General features: G+C 31.4%; 2 protein-coding genes, 1 non-coding gene and 1 pseudogene across 3 annotated transcripts; all 4 read left to right on the forward strand.

Annotated features, from left to right (window-relative positions):
* Positions 1 to 5305: 5305 nt before the first annotated feature.
* TRNAL-AAG lies at positions 5306 to 5386 on the forward strand. The gene has a single exon. It is a non-coding gene; the product is annotated as a tRNA-Leu (tRNA).
* A 2347-nt stretch (positions 5387 to 7733) lies between these two features.
* Positions 7734 to 11345, forward strand: LOC107029313 (gamma-tubulin complex component 3). Its single transcript, XM_015230702.2, has 2 exons — positions 7734 to 10336; positions 10433 to 11345. The coding sequence occupies exons 1-2, from the start codon at positions 7839 to 7841 to the stop codon at positions 10740 to 10742; spliced, it is 2808 nt and encodes a 935-aa protein (XP_015086188.1). The 5' UTR covers positions 7734 to 7838; the 3' UTR covers positions 10743 to 11345.
* A 3340-nt stretch (positions 11346 to 14685) lies between these two features.
* Positions 14686 to 16882, forward strand: LOC107029586 (PAN domain-containing protein At5g03700). The gene has a single exon (XM_015231020.2). The coding sequence runs from the start codon at positions 14904 to 14906 to the stop codon at positions 16404 to 16406; it is 1503 nt and encodes a 500-aa protein (XP_015086506.1). The 5' UTR covers positions 14686 to 14903; the 3' UTR covers positions 16407 to 16882.
* Positions 16883 to 19185: 2303 nt separating this feature from the next.
* Positions 19186 to 23765, forward strand: LOC107030745 (annotated as a pseudogene).
* The last annotated feature ends 363 nt before the right edge of the window (positions 23766 to 24128 follow it).

A 24128-nucleotide genomic window follows, 5' to 3' on the forward strand; every position in this document is an offset into this window, starting at 1 on the left:
CTTGTTTAGTGGGTTGGTTGTTAAAATATTGTAATTATTTGCTTGGAAGTGTTTCTTTTGTCAACAAAAGAATTTTACAATAAAGTATCAACGTGACTACGCGTGGAAAAATTAGGAATTATTAGTACCTTCACATATAACCATAGCTTACAAAATAAAAAATAAAAAATAAAAAATAAAGCATGATTGATATTGTTTTTTTGAATTTACACATGCACAAAAATCAAACTCCTATATATAAGCTAGATTATTCTTTTCGTTATTTTTAATAAAAGCTAAATTAATTTGATAATCTACATTAAACTTATTAAATTGTAATAAATTATCATCATATCGATTTTATTAGGCTGTATTCATATCGTAAAGACATGAATAAAACTTAAACAGAATAAAGAAGTTTGATATAATCGATTCAACTAATTTAGAATTGAAATATAGTTATTTATTTGTTATACACTCATATATATATATATATATATATATATATGAAATTTAATACACTAATTTTTTAGGTTATTATTTCAAGTTTGCAAATGAATTAGATTTTTTAAAACTTCTTTTTAATATATATATTTAGTACTATTAATTTCTATAGATTCTAATGAATTAAATGTCATCAAATCATCAGTTACCTCATCAACTTTGGAAATATTTTCCAAAGTCAAAAAGTAAGAACCCTTTATTTCATGCAAATATTATAAAAATAATACAATACTGATAGGTCTTCCTCTTAATTTTCTTTGTGAAAAATGTGAACATGTAGTCTTTTCAAAAAGCTTTATTTAACATAGGTAATAGATATATCTATATCTATATCATTCTAATATGATAAGGACAAGAAAAATAACTATTCTAAAGTTTGAAAATAAGAAATGCTTTTGAAAATTAAAAAGAGATAAGACATATATAGGGCCATGTCTCATTCTTTTCACACCACACATGCCTTATCAAATGTTATTATAGTTCATTTAATTCCCTTTTTTGTTATAGTGAATTAATGAATTAAATATGGAACACTAAAATTTGATCCTATACAAAAAAAAAAAAAAGGTAACATGATCCACTTGTTGATTTCTATTTTGATAGTTGTACGTTTTAAAAATTCAATATCTTTCGTTTTAATTTGTTTGTTATCCTTTGCAATATTTCAGATCTAGGAGGAATAGGCAGAGTTGAAGTACGTATATTTAAATGATCGGTTAAAAATTCATATGTCCAAAAGATAAGAATAACAGAAAAAGGTTGTTGACAGAGATGTGTATGAACAAGAATGAAACTATTCATAGTAAGGTATAAGTGATCTCTATCATGAACAAGATAAGAAAAGTGAAAGTAAATCGATTAGTAGATGTGATCAAGGAAAAGATACACATATGCCCCCACGAGGTGTGGGAGATTGGTTATAGTGAGAATGAGAGGAGGTAAAGTTAGGCAGGTTGAAGAAGTCTCGAGTATGTGTAGTTAGACAGGACATGAGCCATGACACATTTGCAACTTATTGAGAACATGATTCTAAATAGGAAAATATGAAAGTTGGAGCCTAGGATAAAATGTTAGTAATTAATTGAACATATCTAGATTTTTCTTTAATTTTCAAGTTTTATCGGTACTAATCTCTTACAATCTTATGATTTGTGTTGCTATTATTCTCATCACTTATGTATTTATTTTACATATTCATTATTTGATATGTTCTACTCGAGCAAATAATTTATCAGAAACAATTTTACCTTCACATATTAAAAATAAGACTTGGTATACCCACCTTCCTTAATGGATTATGCTAGATTTGTTGTTGTAGTACTCACAAATGAGTGATATTATTATATTAACTTTTAATAGTTTTTCATGTTTTAAATAATAATGATATTCTATATATTAATTACTACCTACCAAATCAAGAGATGCAATATTTTTCAATAAACACCACACATGCCTTATCAAATGATACGTACATCTATTTTCCTTCTATATTTTTTTTAAAAATAAATAAATAAATATGAAACACTAAATTTTAAACCTAAAATAAAAATCAAGTGGATTTAATCAAAATATTATACTACTATTTCGAAGGATCATAATTATAACGTGCCATGAGAAGCTTCTTCCTTAATTTTAGCTTTAAAATCTTTAATGTTTTGTCTTTTAAAATTATTAGGACGTTTGCATGACACAACTTTGTGCTTGTATTTTTATCTATAAATATTTGAAAATTCATGATATATATAGTTATACAAATATTTATATACATTATATATATTTTAAAACAGGTAGAGATGAAATTAAAATTTAAAATGTATGTAAATTTTAATCCTACACTAGTAATATAACGTATTAATATTGAGTTATGAATTTAGTTTTGTGTATATTCAGTGACATTCTTAATACATATTCAGAGTTTCAACTGAAATTATTAATTTGAATCGAAATATATTCATAGCATAATTTTCTGACTTTGTCACACTGCTGATAGTTTATCAAGATTTTTCATATCCCTCTTACATACTTCCTTTCTTGGAGTTTTTTTGCCCTTGTATAGTAGAGATATTAGAGAATATATAGATCTTGAGTTACATTCTATGATTATTTTGATTTTTCATATTATAATAAGATGAGCTTTAATTGTAGAATATGATCATTTAGTAAGTCATAATCTTTTATTGTGAATCACAATTTGAAACATCAATTTCAACATGTCAAAATCATTAAACTTGAATTATAATTCTTTTTTCAAACTTCTAAAGTAATTGTACTTAATTTTGAACCATGGAAAATTAGATCTTCAATTAATATTCCATTCTCTCTAAAATGTCTATATATAGACAATACAAGAGTGATCCTTAAAATTATAGCCACAATTAGGAATGAATATAGAAGAGGGCAAGGGCAACTTAGGTTTCCTCAATTTTTTGTGAAAAGGATGCAACATAAATAAAATCTTTTCTAAATAAAAATCTTTAATTAATACTTCAGTATTGATTTGATACTCTTTAACAATTAATAAATAGAATTATAATTTTATCACTTTACAATATTAGGTTTCCTAAATTTTTGTGAAAAGGATGCAACATAAATAAAATCTTTTCTAAATAAAAATCTTTAATTAATACTTCAGTATTGATTTGATACTCTTTAACAATTAATAAATAGAATTATAATTTTATCACTTTACAATATTAGGTTTCCTCAATTTTTGTGAAAAGGATGCAACATAAATAAAATCTTTTCTAATAAAAATCTTTAATTAATACTTCAGTATTGATTTGATACTCTTTAACAATTAATAAATAGAATTACAATTTTATCACTTTATAATATTAGGTTTCCTCAATTTTTTGTGAAAAGGATGCAACATAAATGAAAATCTTTTCTAAATAAAAATCTTTAATTAATACTTCAGTATTGATTTGACACTCATTAACAATTAATAAATAGAATTATAATTTTATCACATTATCATAATATTGCTTCCTCAGTTAATTTTTACTTGTCCGATTTATTAAAATGAATATTTACTTTTAACACATCAAGAGAAATATATATATAATTTTTTTTTAATTTTTAATATTAGTTACTTATTTTTTAAATTATTTTAAGACGTAAGACTACAATTAATATATGTATTATGATTTAAAAAAATTGCTCATAGTAGAGTATTAAGTCATCTAGTTTAGGAAAATATAATGAAGTGAAAGAAAATCAAAATATCGATAACTAGAGTAAAATCAGTCTAAATAAAAAAAATATCTTTAAATTAAATTGAATAAATAAAAGTGAATGAAGAGAAGGGTAGATCTTTTCAAATTGTTATTGTTGTTATTAGTTTGTTTGACCATAAAATATGTGAAAACACATTGTCAGTGACATGTGTTGTAATATCCACATGCATGAAAGTGAAAGTCACTTACTTTGGAGGTGAAAAGGTATATATTTTCTATTAAAACTTATATCGAAAAGTTAGTTATATGTTTTAATTATGACGATAATTATTACATACAGTTATTTCAATTTTTAATTTAATTTAGCAAATTAAATTACTTGCATTCCATTAGAAAAAATTGTTTATCAATTAATGATTATGCACAAATTATTAGGATGATAAAGTTGAAGAGTTTTATATCATGATCGGAGATTTATTGTGATAATTTATACGAGATTTACGCTTCACAATTCGATGCACAATGTATTTCATTATAAGGTCATATACATGTCATACAAACACAATATTTTGTTACATTTTAAGGAAGTTTGAAATTTCAACATGTTTTTCTTCCATCATTACATATAGGACTTTTATAATAGTTCTATGGTCAGAATATGCTAAACATGCTATATCTTGGGTGGTTTATACAGTAATATATATATATATTATATAATTATTATTATTTTGGTATGAGAGAAAATTCAGTGCTAATTAGCCTAACTTAGAATTTAGCTTTATTGAGAAATATAGAAAATGTTGGCCCCAAAATGGAGATTTGGCTTTATTCATGATTATATCCATACATAGTGGATTGGTCAATAATTGACACAAATTAGGAGGTATTCCAAGAATTTTATGTATCACTAGTGCTATATACAAATTGATTGGACTTAAAATTATTTTTATATATGATATATTAAATATAAATTTAAATCGTGAAATTAATTATTATTAATTACATCAGGATAAAATATTTTCTCTGTTATATTTTCTTAAAAAATATAAATACGATTCTTCTCAAATTTTTATATGAACGTGAAATATTTAATTGGTATTACCCAAATTGGAGAAGTTCAAACCACAAATAAGAAAGAAAAATCATAATTCTCCTACCCACTTAGATGAAATGTCATTGTTCTTCATCATCTTTTGTGGTCTTGGATAAGCCTAAAATAGTTGTTTCTCCTTTTATTGCATCTCTTCATGATTAATGCTGAAATTTAAATAATATCTTTTGACTTGTTATACTTCACCTAAAAAAAAATAATATTTAACTACAAATTTATTATTAAATAATTTTTAATTAATAAATAATTTTTCCGAGTCATTGTACCTATAATTTGAATCAATCGTAATAATTCAAGTCTCTTTTTTGATTAAAAGATAAAGAAATTATCACCAATAAAAATTAAAGTACTTCTCTATCAGTAATTAGATGTCTTAGAATGTGAATGATTTACCCTCCGACAAAAACTTTTCTGCGTGTATTCAAATTTAATTGATAACCAAGGAGGTACTGGACACCGGATGAGAAATCGAGGAAAAAATAATTTTTACACAATCAAAGTACATATAAAATTTATTAGGAATAGTAAATGTCAAGTTGAGATGGCCGAGTTGGTCTAAGGCGCCAGATTAAGGTTCTGGTCCGAAAGGGCGTGGGTTCAAATCCCACTCTCAACATTATTTTTGTTTTTAAATTTTTCAATAAAAAAGCCCAGCCCAATATGCAACTTGATAGGTTTAACTTTGGGCCCAATTTTTGTTTAGAAAAAGCCCAGCCCAATCTGCAACTTGATAGGTTTAACTTTGGGCCCAAAAGAATTTCGGTTATGTAGCCCATTACTATTTGAGTGAAGGCCCAGTGATCAATTTGCTCTCAATATCAACTATTAAGCCATGAAATGTTTAGAGAATATTTGAACTTTTTTTAAATTAAAATGTTTATAATAACATGACTAGTTAATCTATCATCATAGCTATAGTTTTATTTAATTATCACTCGCGATTAATATTCAGTGATAATTACGTGGGCTGAGATTTTGAATTTGTGTAATTTGCACGTTTGTATAATTCAGATTTTGTATAACTTTTGTATAATGTAATTTTGTATAATATAATTTGTATAATTGTTGAAAGTTTAGATGTTTGTGTTGTATAAATTTTTTGTTTTGAGTTTAGACTAAAATAATACAATTATATAAATGTATATGCGAATTATACAAAGTAAAACTCGAATTAAACAAACTCACAAATTATACAAATGAGGTAGTTAAAACTGTAGTTACAACCCGTAAATATTTGAGTTTGTATAAATTGTTATTTCGAGTTTATACAAAAATAACTTAATCATACAAACATAAACGTGAATTATACAAACTCACCCACGAATAATATGAACGAGACAACTTAAATAGTAGCTACAACCGATAGATATGCAAATTATGCTATACCCCTGTACTATTTTAAAAGGTTTAAAAATATCCTCCATTCATCTATTGAGTTAAAAATACCTCTCAGTCAATCTTTTTAGTCTATTATTACCCTTTAAACTAACCGCCTTATATTTTTAAAATAATTTTTATAATTACCCTTTTTGGTCTATCACTTGTGAAGGCATTATCTAAAATATAATTTATTTTTTTATAATTATTTAAAAGTTGGCTAGTGTTGCTACTTCTTCACTTCTTTTTCTTCTTTGCAACTTCACACAAATACTTGTATAATTCATATTTAATGTGTTTCTGAATTATTTGTGCATAATCTAAAAAGGAAATTTGATTTTCAATTAAAGTGTATATTATAATCTAAAAGTAATTTTTGATTTTAATTACTATCTTTTCCGACTAAAAAAAATATTTAATTTCAAAGATAAATTATGAAGTTGATCTACATTTAAATTTAATTCAACTTCACATATGAAATCAAAAGCTAATAATTTTTTTAGAATTAACTTAGTCATTGCAAGACTTTATTCTATATAGTGTTGTACTTCTATCATCATTACGGATCAAGTTTAATTAAATTAAATTCTAGATACTTTTATTATATCCATTTTTATTAGAGAAATATTTTTAATTAAATCATGATATATTTTGACAGATCAAAGTGAAAAAGTGTATATAGAATTTAACAAGCAATTACTTATAAGGAAAGATCAAATTACATTTAAGTTTTATATCTTGAGTGAAAAAAAGATTTCATTCATAATGCAGTAAAAATAACTCAGTAGTCAGTAACATATAAAATATGATCACGTTATAAAATAACATGTCATCAAAGTCGATAATATGTGAAACGTATGACTCACTAAGATTAACCTATCAATCTACCTTTTTAGTATTTATATAAATATGCTACACTAATCAGCTAATTATACTTATTATTGGTCATTTCAGTTAATTCTGTTTTAACTGACAGTTAGTTAGTTATAATTACTGTTCCATTGAACTAATGCTCATAGAGTTGGTTAGTCGATCAGGTATTTAGTTGAGAATTAGGTTGAATAAGTCACAACTATAATTGTATATAAACACATCTCATATGTACACTTTAGATCAATCAATATACAAATCACCGTTCTCTTATCTAAATCTCTCTCCTTCTCTAATTCTCCTCTTCTTTTCTAATTGTTCTTAAGTTGTTTTTCAGCAGTTCATCTCAATCCAAGAATCTCCAGTGATTCTTCCAATTGAGCTAACAAAACATGAAAAGAACTGAGAGAAAAAAATTGAAAACACTTGACTCTAAAAAATGAAAGTAAAATTATACAAATAAAAAGAGTATATGATACTAGTATTTCTTATATTCGATAGCAAATATATCAAATTTAGCAATAGAGCATTAAAATTCAAAAGTTTGCTAAGAGGAAAACTAAGAATTTCAATTTATAATACAAAAAAATGTCATACTTCCATATATGATTTTTTAATCTTTTAAAGTTTCCAATAAATATTTCAATTGATTTTAAAATAAATATAAAGGGAAATATCATTTCCCCGCCCATATTAAATCAAAATTAAAATTAAAATTAAAAAAAAAGAAAAATTAAAACAAAAACTGTTCCTTTAGGCATATTCACCAACTTCTCTCACTTTCACTTCACCATATCGCCGCCGGCCACCGCAGATCCACCATGGACGACGGCGACCGAAGAGCACTAGATCTAGTGAAAGAGCTAGTACACCGCTTACTTTCCACTTCTCCGCCCCCCTCCACCGCCGACTCCCACCAGTCCACTATCTTAAACCCTAACCCTGTCATACCTTCTGATCAACAGTATCACCAAGCGCTAAGATACGCCATTCGCATACTCTCCAGTCGAATGACACCTTCAATTGCTGCGGATGAGTCCGCAATGGTGGAATCCATTAAGCGACGGTTAGCTACTCAAGGTAAATCTTCTGATGCCTTAACTTTTGCTGATGTATATACCAAATTCTCGTTGAAAACAGGACAGGGTAGTGTAAGAAACAAATGGGCCGTTCTTTATTTGCTTAAAACCGTCTCCGAAGATCGGAAAATTCAAAAACACCAGTCTACTTCTGTAGCACCTAACGGGTTTCTTAGCTCTGCATTGTCGGGTGGTTTACCGGAATTGGTTGGTAGTGAATCGAATCGTAATTTCGGGCTCAGAAATGATAGTCCTAAGGTTTTGAATAATGTGCAAGGTAACATGGATAATAGTAAGGATTATAGGGGTTTGGTGGGTAAATTGGGTAAAATGGAGAAAGGCTATAGTGATCGTAGTTTGAATGATGATTTTCAGAGTTTGAATTGTGTAGGTGATAATTCGAGAGTTTTGAGGGGTAAAGGTGAAGTAGGGAAAGGATGGAGTGGAGGGGTTTTGATGGTTTCCAAGGATCCGGAGAACTTACGTGATATGGCGTATAAGGAGTTTGTAAACTTGTCGAAGGAAGAAAATGAGGTATCTGAGGATGTTTTGGTGAGGGATGTGCTATATGCTTGTCAAGGGATTGACGGGAAGTATGTAAAGTATGATAAGAATGAGGATGGTTATGTGTTGCCTGATTGGATGAAAATTCCAAGGGCTACGAGAAGTGTTGTTAGGAAGCTTTGTGAGCTTGGCTGGTTGTTTAGGAAAGTTAAAGGGTACATCTCAGATAGTATGAATCAGTTCCCTGCTCAAGATGTAGGCACAGTCGGACAAGCGTTTTGTGCTGCATTGCAAGATGAGCTTTCAGAGTACTATAAATTGTTAGCAGTGCTCGAAGGTCAGGCAATGAATCCAATACCATTGGGTTCAGAGGGTGCATGTTCAGGGAATTATATGTCTTTAAGAAGACTTACAGTTTGGTTTGCTGAGCCAATTGTGAAGATGAGATTGATGGCTGTTTTAGTTGATAACTGTAAGAGCTTAAAGGGTGGGGCAATGGCTGGTGCAATTCACATGCATGCTCAGCATGGTGATCCACTCGTTAATGATTTTATGAAAAGGTTATTGCGTCGGGTGTGTTCCCCTCTTTTTGAGATGGTGAGGAGATGGGTGCTTGAAGGAGAACTTGAAGATATATTTGCTGAGTTTTTCATTGTGAGTCAACCTGTAAAAGACGAGTCTCTTTGGAGAGAAGGTTACCGGCTTCATGCTGCCATGCTTCCTGCTTTTATTTCCCAGTCTCTTGCCAAACAGATACTAAGGACTGGTAAATCAATTAACTTTCTCAGAGTTTGTTGTGATGATCGTGGTTGGGCTGATGCTGCAACAGAAGCAGCAGCAGCTGTTGGAACTACAACCACGAGAGGAAGTCTTGGGTATGGCGAAACTGATGCACTTGAATCTCTGGTTACAGAAGCAGCAAAAAGAATCGATAAACATTTACTTGAACTTATGCACAAAAGATACAAGTTCAAGGAACATTGTCTTGCCATTAAGCGCTATTTGCTTCTTGGTCAAGGTGATTTTGTACAATATCTAATGGATATTGTTGGTCCTGAGCTATCTGAGCCAGCTAATACTATCAGCTCATTTAAGCTGGCAACTTTGTTGGAGAGTGCTATCACATCATCTAATGCGCAGTATGATGGTTGTGATATACGCGCTAGATTAAGAGTTAAGATGATGCCACATAAAACTGGAGATAGAGGGTGGGATGTCTTTTCTCTGGAATATGATGCTGGTGTTCCTTTGAATACAATTTTTACAGAGTCTGTAATGACAAGATATATAAGAGTCTTCAATTTTTTGTGGAAGCTCAGAAGGGTAGAACATGCGTTAACTGGTACTTGGAAGACAATGAAACCAAATTGTATCACTTCCCACTTCTTTTCTAAGTTGCCACAGGCTGTTAAGTTGCAGTTGATTTTGACATCAAGAAAGTGTCAAGTTCTTTGGGATGAGATGAATCACTTTGTTTCTAATTTGCAGTACTACATCATGTTTGAAGTTTTGGAGGTTTCATGGTCTAATCTTGTGAAAGAAATGGAATTATCGAAAGACCTTGATGATCTTCTTGCAGCACATGAAAAGTATTTGTTTGCAATTTTAGAGAAGTCTTTGCTTGGAGAACGTTCTCAGGAGCTTAACAAGACACTCTTTGTTTTATTTGACCTGATATTGCGCTTCCGAAGTTTGGCAGATCGACTATATGAAGGCATTAATGAGCTGCAATCAAGGTATTGATCTTTTTTCTCCATCTCTAAATGAAATTTGGATTTTTTTCCCTAGTATTTCGATGTTTCTAACAGTTTGTATCTCCTTATAAATTACAGGACTTCAGATACATCAATTAACTCTCGTGATAAAGTCAAATCACAGGGAAAATCAAATGATAAAACTTCAGAACCAGGTTCATGGCTTGGTGAAGGCAGAAAAGCTTTAACTCAACGCGCTGGAGAGTTCCTCAAAAATATGGGAAATGATATGGACGTGATTGGAAAGGATTATACAACCATTTTTGAGGGGTTCATTTCTCAGTTGCCCGTGCAGCAGCACATTGATTTGAAGTTTCTTATGTTTAGGCTCAACTTCACTGAGTTTTATAGTCAGATACAGCCAATTACAAGAGGGAAACTTTTCTAGAGTCGTGTCTATTTTACACTTACTGATTTGCAGTGCTCTTTCATCACCCGCATCCAGTTTTAGGAAGAAAACTATGGGGACCTGCATCTGTCGCAGATGTTTCACTGGCTTCTGGAAGTGTTCAGCATGTTTTCATTTGTCGAATCTCTACCATGCACACGATGAAAGTCAGCTTCTTGGCCACCCTAATGCAGGTCTACCAGTTTGCTAGTTATTGTTTAGGTTTAGGTGTCGTGGACTTCCCTTGAGAGTTTTTCTACATAAAATTCTCTCCAATGCCAGTTCACATCATTCATCGGTATGTTTCTTGCTCTTCAGAAGGGCCTTTTCAGCTTCCAAGACGGGTAATGGATGTTACTAACCATCACGATGCTACATTGTAGTTCTGTTTGGGTTCGATTGATTTTTTTTTGTTCTTTTTTGGCTGCTATAGCAAGCAGCTCGAAGCTTGTATATCTGTAATATAGTGTTTGTTCTTCAATTGGTAAAATTTTGAATTTCCTTTTCAATTGTTTGTACTGTCTTAGTGATTAGAAGATAATGTGTTGCTTCATTTGCCATTGCTTTTGTTGAAATGGACAATTTTGAGTTTTATCTCTTTTATGTAACAGTATATATAAGATCTTAAATTCTTGTTGTTTTCGTTTTCTCGAGCTGCTTGAGACGAGGGTATATTAGAAAAACCTCATCATCACTAGGTAGAGCCGTAGAGGTAAAAGTATGTATATATATACTATCTTCTCCAAACTCTAATTGTGAGATTATATTGGGTATGTTATTGTTGTTGTATATAAGCCTCTTAAAGCTAATATGACTTCACTTCTAACAGAAAAAATGGATGATTTGGTCGAATTTTAGGATAACTATTTAGTAAATGATGTTATTTTTTTCATGCAACTTATGTTTTTTTCATAGTCTAGATCCTTTGAACAAACTGAAAATCATATGATAAAATGTTAATCATGACTAAAGTTTGTATGTTATTGCAAATATTATTATATATTAATATTTTTTTTTATAAAAAATTAACATGTTGAGATGGCCGAGTTGGTCTAAGGCGCCAGATTAAGGTTCTGATCCGAAAGGGCGTGGTTCAAATCCCACTCTCAACAAATTCCTTTTTATAGTTAATTAAAAGGCAGTAGCATACTGTTATGGAACAAATTCCTTTTTATAGTTATTAAAAGGCAGTAGCATACTGTTATGGAACAAATTCTTTTTTATAGTTATTAAAAGGCAGTAGCATACTGTTATGGAACATAATGGATTAATGTCTATTAATCAAATAAAGAATTCTTAATAAGCATAATTAAGCATTTTTATTGGAAACCCAAAAATATTTAGTGCTGACCCTAAAAAGTTTAGAATTAAATACTAACTTCAAAATGAAATATCATAACAATTAATAAAACTTTTGGGTAACTGATATAATTTGTTAACATGCATTAATTAAATAAATAGTCAACAACCACTTGTGAGATAGCCAAGTTGAGCTTTATTTACTAGAGTAGAACTATAATATGAATAACACTATTGGTGGGAGATATTCATTACTCCATAGTAGGTGAGTCAAATGACACAAACTTAAAAAAGATAAACTTTAGGATATATATATTTTAATAAAATATTTCACCATACAATTATTATCTAAAAATATAAATAGGACGTGTTGAAACTGCATAATCTGAAGTAGAGTCGTCAATATGGGCTAGGCCTGTTGGTTCGACCTGGCCTAACCCGGGATTTAATAGGGTTGGTCTACGATTTTGGAGCCCATTTGAGAAAAGGGCTTTTTAGCCCGGCCTGAATAAGCTTGTTGACTTCTGAGGCTTGAGAAATATTGGTAGGGCCGGCCCGTGGGTCAATAACAATTAATTAATAAATATGATATAATATTAAAATTTAAAATTAAAGAGAGTTCAAACTCAAAATAATTAGGTTAATATTTCTATTTAGATATTTATACTTTTACTTGAAAAAAATTTTTAATAAATATTACAAAGATAATTTTATTTGTGGATTTGATTAAAAAGTAATAACATTAACATCATGTAACATTGTTTTGCCGATATTTATGATAATATTTTTAAATTATAATTTATAATTTAATTTAATAATTTCAAAAATATTATAATTTTTAAATAAAGTGGTCTGGCCCACGTACTTGTGGGTTGGGCCGGCCGTTTTTTAGCCCACACTAAAAATGGGCTAGCCCAGCCTGGCCCGTAAAATGTTGAAGCCTGTATGGGTTAGCCCGGATGGAGTGGGCTAGTCCATATTGACAGTTCTAATCTGGAGAGAGTGGTGTGTATGCAGTTAGCTTTATCTCTAATTTTTTTTAAATGAAAAAGTAATCTAGGCTTAAGTAAAGCATAAGAAAACAAGAAGGAAAAGAGAATATGATAGGAAATACTAGTAGCATCAACAAATAATACGATAGCTGGAATAAGAGAAATAACATATAATATTTACATAGAAATTAAATAAGCTAGAAAACTAAATTATATATTGATAGGTACTGTGATGTTCATAAATCATATACACAACAAGAGAAAAAGTGAAAAAAAAAATCTTTAAATTATTTAAAATAGATCAATTTTATTTGATATAATTTCATAAGTGAGATTTAAAAAGAACAACATGTAAATTGTTTTATTTCTATTTTGATTAAAGATCAAATTATTTTTTATACTCTCGAATTAGAAAAACATATGAATTCGATTTGGGGTCCGCATGTTTTGATCCTTGCCAATTAAACAGTTACATCCTCGAATAAAAAATCAAGCGTGTAAAAAAAATATGACCTATCCTTTATAATCTCACACTTATATCTGAACAACAAAAACTAAATAACGTGCAATAATCAACTAATTTTCGACCTCTTCAATCTTTAAATCTCATTTTTTAAAAACTATATCCTTTATAATCTCACACTTATATCTGACTATACCGTTCATACATATAAAATTATTAATTAAAATAGTATAGCTCACACTTAAATCTAACTATTACCTTTATATCAATACATATTTAATTGTACCAAAAAATAATAATACATATTTAATGTTCAACTATATATCTACCAAAAAAAGGGAAAAAAAGGTGATCATATGAGGGACATGATACATAAATGATGGAGAGAATAAATATTAACGTGATTGTTTGACTTTATAAGATTTTTGACTTTTTAGGAAATCATATTGTTTGTTGAGGAGAATTTAATTCCCCAAAAGAAAAAATCTATGTTCACATTTATGGCATTGTATAAATATATATATATGTTGCCTTTATTCATTTTTCTTTCAATTATTTTGTATTCATAATTTAGTCATTCAATTAAATTGGACTTATACTGTGAAGAGCTTAATTAAAATTGAAGTTAAATAATTATTATCATTTCATCACTTCAACCTTTAAATTATCAAATACATGGGCTAGTCATAGGTGTGAACTCTTTTGAATAAAGATTAAGATATTAAAAATGACATGATAAACATAAAAGAAAAATGCTAAATGATCAGAAAATTTAATCAGAATTTAGTTTAAAAAATTAAAAAGGCTAAAATAGTTTATTTTATTTTAAAACAACCTGATCTTTTGTCCATTATATAAAGAAAAATTATCTTAAAAAACATATTATTTGAAATTTACACAAATTTAGTGGCAAATAGGGCGTAAATGTATAAATTATATAAATGAAAATTATCTTAAGAAATATTTAATTACTTGAAATTCATGCAAATTCAAATAGAGCTCAAAACAAGTTTATATAGACGATACAAATTAGCTAATTAGGATTATATTTAATAATTTATAAATCGCACATAAATATATAAATTATATTACACAAATTTGATGCAACGAGTTTCACACAGAAAATATTAACGAAAGAGATCATATTTAATTTCTCTTATATAATATCATTTGCTACACCTACTCAGTCACCCGACTCGTTAAACTATATATATTCATTTTGTTGCTTCGAGATCTTCATGATACTCTCTCACAATATAATATTAATCTTTTTCGACCCATTCGCAATTCGATAAGCTTTTTGCTTCTTATTTAAACCCCTTTCTTTTTATAGCAAAATATAAAATTCAACCAATTCTAAAAAAATTTCTTCATGCATTTTTCATTTTTCATACAATTTTCATTTTCATGGACTTGGTTAACTCAATGACTCCTTTGAAATTAACTCAATTTTTCATCTTTTTCTCAATTTTTTTTCAAATTAAAGTTGAATCTGAAACACCCAAACAGTTTTTCAAAGGATTTAAAGCAAACCCAGATCCCCAAATTTCGAATTTTCAGCCTCTTCTTACTGATTCTACTGGAAATTATTCACTGAGTTTTCTTCGAATTGATGAAAATCAACTCAATCTTGCTATTATCCATGTTAAATCTTTGGAAACGATATGGGTTGCTAATTTGACCCGTTTAGCTAAATGGGCTGACCCGACTGAGCTCTACTTCAATGGCAGCCTTGTTCTGTCTGATTCACGTTCAGGGGTATTTTGGTCAACTTACACTGATGGAGACCGTGTTTGGCTTTCAAATACATCAAATTTACAAGTTCAGAAGGTTGATAATGGAGTGACGTCACCTTCTGTTTTATGGCAAAGTTTTGATTTTCCCTCAAATACCCTTGTGGAAAATCAAAACTTCACTAGTCCCATGACTTTAGTTTCATCAAATGGGCTTTATTCTATGAGATTGGGCTTTGATTTTTTCGGGTTGTATTTTAAAGGTGAATCGGGTTCGGATTCGGATTCGGGTCGGATCTATTGGAGGCACAAGGCATTAGAAGCTAAAGCTGATGTAATGGAAGATCAAGGACATATTTATGTTGTATTAAAATCAAATGGATTTTTGGGTATGTACCAAAATGAGTCAGTCCCTGTTGATATTGAATCCTTTAACAGCTTTCAACAACCCGTATCCGGTGTCCGTCGGATCCGGATCGAACCGGATGGTAACTTAAAAGGGTATTTTTGGGACGGGTCGAGTTGGGTATTAGACTATCAAGCGATAAAGGAGACATGTGAATTGCCTAGCCCCTGTGGGGCGTACGGGCTCTGTCATCCAGGCAAGGGTTGCTCTTGCCTGGACAACAGCACGAACTACAGTATTGGCGGGTGTAGCCCGCCGAACAGTGAGGAGCCCCGCAATTTTTGCGGGGCCACCTATGATCTTGATCACAAGAAGTACAAGGGGTTATCAAGAAATGGTGTTGAGTTGTCTAACACTGAGTTAATGGACTATCAACATATGGTTTCTTTTGAAGAATGTCAAAGTGCATGTGAAGGAAATTGTACATGTTGGGGTGTGGTGTACACTAACACATCTGGATTTTGCTACATACTAAATTACCCCATACAAAGTTTAGTAGGGGTGAGGGATGAATCCAAGATGGGGTTTTTCAAAATGAGGGAGGGTGTAGGAAAAGATAAGAGGGGGGTGGGGTTTGGGGTAGGGGTAGGGTTATTATGTGGGGCCATATTGGTATTAGGTGGGGTCATAGGTTTAGGGTATTATAGATTTATGAAAAGAAAAAGAGAAAGAGGAGTTAGTGGTTATGTTGATGATGATGGAGTAGTAGTTGGACCATATAAAGATTTGGGAAATGCAAGTTTTAGGTCAATTGAACTAATTGAAAGATGAGGTAAGGGATGACATCTTTTGAGATAAAGACCTCATCATCATTACAATATAAAAACTTTTACAATATGGTGGAAGTGGGACACATTTTGAGCTTTTGGCTAGTGGGGCCTACTTTATATTATCATACTATATAGTATTTTTTTTACTATATGGTGGGAGTGGGCCCTTTTGGGGGGGGGGGGGTTTGGCCAAAGGAAGAAGATTTGATGTAGTCAAAGGACAAAAAGATACGCTAAATTTGGCAAAATGATATTTATATTATATTCTATGCAAAGACTACTTGTTGGATGTTTTTATATTATAGTTAGTTAAAAATGACAATGACTTGTAAATTGTACTTATTTTCTTAGTGATCACTTTCTTATCTACATGGCCAAAGTAGCCAAACTTTTTTGGAGCTTTGTAAAGAAATTAGAGTGTGATTTTCTTTATACAATTTATCTTCCATATTACATAGTTCTTTCTCCTTGGAGACATGTCACATTTGTCAATATTTCAATGTTTTTTTTTCTTAATGTATCACACTATTGACTTTTATTCTAATCTTCTTCTTTTTCTTTTTTTCCTATCTATGTATTTAACCTTTTATTTGTGAACATGAATCTAAATGGATTTTTTAAAAAATATTTATTGGATAGTATTTAGACCCAAAAAAGATATAGAGTTTGAAAAAAAAACATGTAAAAAGATAGGAGAAATTATATAATTAAACGTACTTTACTATCATATATACAATTATTATTTGTACTTTCAAAAAAATTTGCGTATCTCATCACTAATTAAGTGATTCCTACCATATATTGAGAAAGATACATTAAAATAGGGAAAGAGACTAGCAAAATGTGAGGGAGGCGAACAAGATTTTGCATGTACATACATGTATTTGCATGTACCTAGCATGATTCACATATATCTAAGATACCAGATACATAGAAGAGTGACGAGCGAGATGGAAGAGAGGTGAAGAAAACTTGTTATATATCCAAGAACATGTGAATACACTTGGATGCAATGTATGTAAAAGAAATTTGATACATGTATTTTGAGATATACATATCTAGATGCATCAAATTTAATAAAATACGTAATATTACAAATTAAAATATACCTAAATAATTATCTCCTTAACTAATGAAATTTATGTAAATTTCCTTAAAAAAAAACTAAATAATCCATGTACATCTACAATAGAATTGGGCTGGGCCACATTACCTCAAAAGGAAATTGGAGATGGGGAGGGCTTCGTAGTTCTTCACAAATAATCACTTCACTGTTGTCATATAAAAAAGAAAGACTAAATTTTTGGTTTAGCAAACATAAAAAGTATATTTGTATGTTATAATTATAGTTTCCATGATTACGTTTTATAATAAATTTTATGTTTGTTATGGAGTATCATATTTGTATAAATCGCAGGTAGGCATTCATTTGTATTAAAGCGCAATGATTGTATATGTATATCGGTTAGATAATTTATATGTAATTGTTATGTGTATGTATCAATGATTATGTTTGTATATCTGCATAAAATTTGAATTTGTATACAATTTAATCAAAATAGAATATTTGTATATCAAATCCCCCTCGATAGCTTTATACTGCACAAATTATAAACTGTAATTTGTATAATTAGTGTTTGTATAAAGCGAGAAAGAGAGAAAGGCAAAAGAGAACTGGTAGGAGAAAATTTGTTTTTGTATAATTATAAGTGTATAAGAGAAAAATAAATATATTTGTATTTGTATATACACTTTTCTCTCGCTTTATACCAACATAAACACAATTTATACATTTGTGCTTATATAAAGAGAGAGAGGCGAGAGAAAGTGGCAAGCTAGATCAGGGAGAGTGCCGAGCGAGATTCTATGGAGAGAGAGGCGAATGACAAGTGTTTGCTATGAATTACAATTAAATGTAAGTATAGTTATAACATTTAATTTAAATTAATAATTTGCTATTTTATACACTTTCACAAAAAAAGAACTCAAAATAATCAAAAGTTAATTAATAAATAGTTGACATGTTTCAATCCTCTCGCCACATACTTAAAAAGAAAAAAAAGTAAAGGAGTAATTACATAAATACACATTTTATTTTATCATAATCTCTAAAAAAATTTACTATATATATAAAAATAAAAAAATTCTTCTAGGATACATCACTCTCCTCTCACTGACAATAACAATCCTCTAGCTGATACATCCATACCCCTCTCTAGGTTACATCCCTCTCCTCTCTAATAATTTTCTCCCCTATGTATCCAGATGTCCTATCTCTGTGTGATACATCTCTCTCCCTGTGTATTCGGATATCATATACATTCTCTGATACATTTTCCGCTCTAATATACATTCTTTCACTATTCGGAAGTCCAGTAGTATTTTCGGAAGTCCAAGTGTGATGTATCCAAAATTCATAAATTTTTAAAAAACTTATAATTAAAAAAAATAAAATAATATAATTAACTCTTTAACACTATATTCAAATATAAATTAATTTCTTATTAGTTAAACATTAGACATCCAACTCAAAATCGCAACAATTTACTAGAGCCAAGTGAAGCATGTAGTTGGATATTTTTTTTTAATTGAACATTTTTGAACATCAACATGTACTCGTATTTATTTATTTAAAATAATATATTCTTTAATAATTAAGTTATTTATTTTTCATTGTATAAAAGTTCCTCAGTGCAGTAAAACTGAGCCCATTTAATGGACACGTGTATACATGCAATCATCTTCTTATACTTCACTTCTAATTACTCTGTGACAACAATTTTTGTCACTTTTGGATTATACACTCAAAAAAAAAAAAAAAAGAGCTCTAGTTTTCAAGAACTTGAAATTTCAATTATGAAAATCTAGTTACTCATCAATTGGGGTAAGTTCTTTTTTTTTCTCCATTTCTAATTTCCAATTTTTGTTTTACATTATGTATGTTGTACTTAAGTTGATGTAATTTATGTTAATTCAAAGTGTAAATTATTTTGGTGGACTTCAAATTGAATTTTATGGTTTTCTTGATCTTGCCCTTCAAATTGAATCTTGTGTGAAGCATAACTTCTTCGCTACTGTATTTTCCTTTTGTTCGTGTTTTTAATTATATGTCTCAATTGAGTCGAGGGTCTATAGGAAACAGTTTCTAGCTTAGGTTAAGGTTGCATACACACCAATCTTTCTGGACCCCACATATGAGATTATACTGAGTATGTTATTGTTGTCGCATGAAGATTGTTGCTTTGTTTGTACTATGGTTCTTGAGGGAGGAAATGTATTAGATAATTCTGTGATCATGTCATCTAAAAGTTTGATCGGTTAGAGATAATGCATTTTTGTCTACTTATATATTAAAACCTATACGTTGCTCAAAACTCTTCAGAAATATTGTGGTACATTTTAAAATTATCTGATACGAGTGTGGCAACATTATTTTTGGGAAGTTGAAGCAACATAGCTTCAAACACATCTACTCACACGGGCGTTTGATTCTTTTTCGTGAGTCCAAACACGTGGAAGGTTAGAATTGAAATTCAGGACCTCTGTCTACTCTGATACATTGATACCGTGTTAAGAAAATGAACCTTAGACTTAACTCGACCCTAAAAGCTCGCTTATGATGTGAGGGTTGTTCGCAACAATGAAAGACGACAATTACTTAATCCATCAACCAATGTAAGAATATTTAATAGTAGCTTGGAACAGAGGAATAATCATTTAGCAAAAACTATATGAATGAAGGTTGTTAAAAAATGAGTTAAACAAGGCCGAAATCATGTATTTGCTGCTGAGTTTCAGAATTTTGAAGATTATATAAATGATCAGTGTTTTTTTTTGTTTTTTTCGGACAAGCATATAGTACTCGATTGTTTAATGTGTAAACAGATAACGTGGTATACAAGTTTTGTGAACAGACGATTTGAATTAAGTGTTTTTTTTTCTTTCCGTGTTAACTTGCTGTAGGGGAGAAAAACTTAGAAATGGCCGAAGATAAAGTTGCAAGCTTGAGGACTGAAGTTTCCGAGTCGGAGAAAAAGTTGGCTGAGAAAATGCAAGGGTTAAAAAGAAAGTTGATCGTTGACGAGATATTTGTTCGTACTCGTCGATTGCCCACAAAAATTATATTAGGCCCGTGTTTTAAGAATATGTTCACTACGGAGCTGTCTCCTCATTACCCGTTGGCTGAAGGAGAAAAGCTACTTCTACACTCGGCGGAACCTGATTGGTTCAAAGATAAGACTCTGAGATCATGGCCTAATGTAAGTGGGATGTGGATTGATTGGGTAGATAGAGTTGAGAAGGCGAAATGGGAGGTATGGAAATCAGCTGATATATATGACGCCATTCAGTTGTCGAAACATGATATTCCGCTGGACAAAAATCTTCTTTATGGTGCCTTGTGCTATTGGTCGATCTCCACAAACTCTTTTCATTTCAGGTTTGGTATGATGGGGCCAACAGTACTAGATATTGTTGCCTTGACAGGACTTAGGCCACATGGTGAGGATGTTAGCGTCCCTCTCGGGGTGGCTAAATCGGCTCGTGATCTTCCCGAGTATAAAAAAATTAAAGAATGCTTGACTTACTGCAAGTTTCTCGACGTGTCAATGGGAGCAATGGCAGTGACAGAGGAAGAACATATATCCTTTCTGGTTATGTGGCTCTGCAGATATCTCTTTTGTAATTCTTCGATTACCATGATCGAGCAATGTACAAAACTGGCTCTTGCTCTTTCGAGGGGTAGAAAGCTTGCTTTGGCACCTTTTGTCTTGTCGAATTTGTATCATGCCTGCACAGACATCGTTACGGAGGGATTTGATGATGCATGTGGTCCATTCTGGATCTTGCAACTCTGGCTACAGGCTTACTTTCCAGAACATCAACCTTCAACCTTGGATGACGGTAGCCCTCTCACCTACGGGCATGCTTTGGTTGATGGTGTTTTGAGACCTAAAACATTCAGCCAATATTTTCTCTTCTTCAATAAATGCTCATCTCGAACAGCCAGCCAATTCACGCCTTTTTCGTCTAGGAAGTTTGGGCCTGAATGGTTTAAGAGGTCACTTGATCCTTACTTCCAAAAACTCAACAGAACAGAATTAAAAGACATTTGGGCTAGTTATCTTATTGCTCGAGACCTTCCTTATAGTATCTGCATGGACGAATCTTCAAAGTGCAAATGCATGGTCGAACATTACTCTCCGAATCAGTTTGCTCGACAGTTTGGCATGACACAAGCTATACCCTTCTACCAATCAGCAAATGACTCAATCAGTAAAGAAAATTTTCGGGATGACAGTGAAGAAACTGAATCAAGGTTCTCCCAATTAAAAAGGGAGTTCTCATTTGTTCCATTTAATGTTAATCCGAGCTCTACTGATTTCTTCGATTTCTGGTGGTCAACTTATATGAACAATCGGGATAAAACTACTACTGCTACTGATGTCCTCAGGAAGATCTCACTGTACGTTACGCCTCTCGGTTCATCAGAAAAGCAAGAAGTTGCTGCTCATAGGTCCAACGGTATTAAAGGCAATTCTCAGTCTGCAGGAAAATTTGTCCGGAATATGAAGAGGAAATATGAAGGTATGATAACCTTCTTGATAGAACAAATTTTAAATCCCTCTTTGGCTGGTAATTGGTATACTCATAGAATACCTTATTTGTGTCGGTTAAGGAGGACAAAAAATATTGTCCTTCAAAAATGCTGCCAAGCGTGCATCGAATCCTTCAAAAGGAATGCACTTTTTTGGAGGATCCGAGACTGGTGCGTATTTTTGGATAGCTATCAGTGTTCTCTATGCTTCTTATCTTTCCGTTTTATTTGTTTCTTTTTTTTTTCCCTGCATTGTGATATCTAGTATTGCTCCCTTATTCATGCCTTAAATGCTTTTAGGATCGTTTGTACAGCATAATGACGAGTCCGGACAACAAAAGAACTCGTATGAGGTGGCTGAAAAGATATCTATAAAAAGTACAATATGCAAGGTAAGACTTTTCCCTGCACCTCCCAAACAAAGGTGGATCTGTAGATTTTTATAACATGTTTAGAGAATCTGAGCCGAAGGTACTAGGTTCAGCCGAACCTGTAACTTCTATTGTGCATCCGGTCACGACCAAACAGGCTTCTGAGATTGTAAGGGGATTAGCTTTTCCTGATTCCTTCACTTTACTGTTGTTTCATCATTTCAGAAGATGAAGACTTCCGCGATGAAAATGCCGCTACTGAGGACAACTTCTAGCGTACCTTTTGCATCAGCCTTCCCGACAAGCCGTGCTTCTGCTGATGAAGATGAGACTAAGGCTGACAAGCAAGTTTCTGATGCTGATGATACATCAACCTCCGCCTTATCCTCCACTTCTGAAAAAGTAATTTCTCGTCTTACTCGTGGTGTTAAGTTTGATTACTCTATCTAAGTTTGGGATCTTTTTGTTTTTAGGAAGGCGAAAAGTGTACAGTTTCCCCATCATTAGCTGAGACTGAAAGCAAGGCATCTGATGTTAGTGAACCACCCGACTGTCCTGTGAAATTTGACAATCTAGAAGACTTCTTTGCTCGAGTTAGCGGACAAATTAAACAAGCTCAATCTCTTGGATTTTCTGCTGATCATTCTTCTCCCATAGACGAAAACACATCCGCCATGCAAAAGTCTACACCGTCAGCAGAAATGCTTGCCACAGCGAAAGACGACATTGAGAGATTACTAATCATGCCTTCTCAAGACTTGCTTCAACCCGAAAACTGTTCAAAACTAAATGCAGCACTGTCAGTATACACTGCATCATCAGATTTATCGGTTGAGACAGCACTCGCGTTTGAGAAACTCAAAGAGAACCTTCCGCACCTTTCCTCAACGTACCATAGAGCTAAGAAGGACAGAGAGGATTATTACAAGAAGGCTGCCAAGAAAGTGATCCTCATCGACGAGCTCACAAAGGGTCAAGAACACTACGCCAACCTCAAAGACTACAGCGACAAACTTGAATGTACAACTGATTCCATCAGAAACCAAATCCGCAAGTTGAAAGCAAGTTTGAAGGATGCAAAGACGAAACGAAAAGCCATCCAGGACCAAAAATTGAGTTTGGCTAAAAAGTGTTTTGAAAAGTCTAATGCACTTGATGAAATGGAAGCTGAGTCTCCTGAGATGAAGGAGATAGCCGACTCGGACATTGCCCGAGTGGAAGAAATCTTGACAGAGTTGAAGAGTAAGATAATCGAATCGCGTGTGTAAATCGCTCTTTCATGTGAATTTGCTGTCTAGTGATCCATAGTATAAGAGCATGTAAATGTCATTTTTGTGATGTGTAAGATCTCTGTTTTGAATGGCATCCTAATGTATAGCCTTGTTGGTCCAAACTTGTAAATTGAAACAACAAATGTAGACATACTTCCCAAAACATGGTTTCTGGTGAACATGGATAATTCAAAATAGCACTAATTTTGCATGATGACAGGGTAAAATGAATAAGTGGATTTTGAATATATTGAAACTAATGCATATAATTAAAATTTGTGCAAGGAATATATATAAAATAAATAGAAACACTTAACATGATATAATTTCAATATCTAAATAGTTCTTTTGTTTTAATTTTATGTGACAATTTTTTCTTTTAGTCCCTTCAAAAAAGAATGTCATATTTTCAAAAAAGTTCTCGTTATGGTCAACAGGACATGAAAGCCTTAACTTAAAAGGAGGGGGGGGGGGGGGGGGGGGCC

This window comes from Solanum pennellii, chromosome 9 (assembly GCF_001406875.1).
Source record: "Solanum pennellii chromosome 9, SPENNV200".
NCBI lineage: Eukaryota > Viridiplantae > Streptophyta > Magnoliopsida > Solanales > Solanaceae > Solanum > Solanum pennellii.

Coding starts and splice junctions, on each gene's coding strand:
- LOC107029313 (XM_015230702.2), top strand. CDS start 7,839: ATGGACGACGGCGACCGAAGAGCACTAGATCTAGTGAAAGAGCTAGTA. Junction 10,337..10,432: donor ATTAATGAGCTGCAATCAAG/GTATTGATCTTT, acceptor TATAAATTACAG/GACTTCAGATACATCAATTA.
- LOC107029586 (XM_015231020.2), top strand. CDS start 14,904: ATGGACTTGGTTAACTCAATGACTCCTTTGAAATTAACTCAATTTTTC.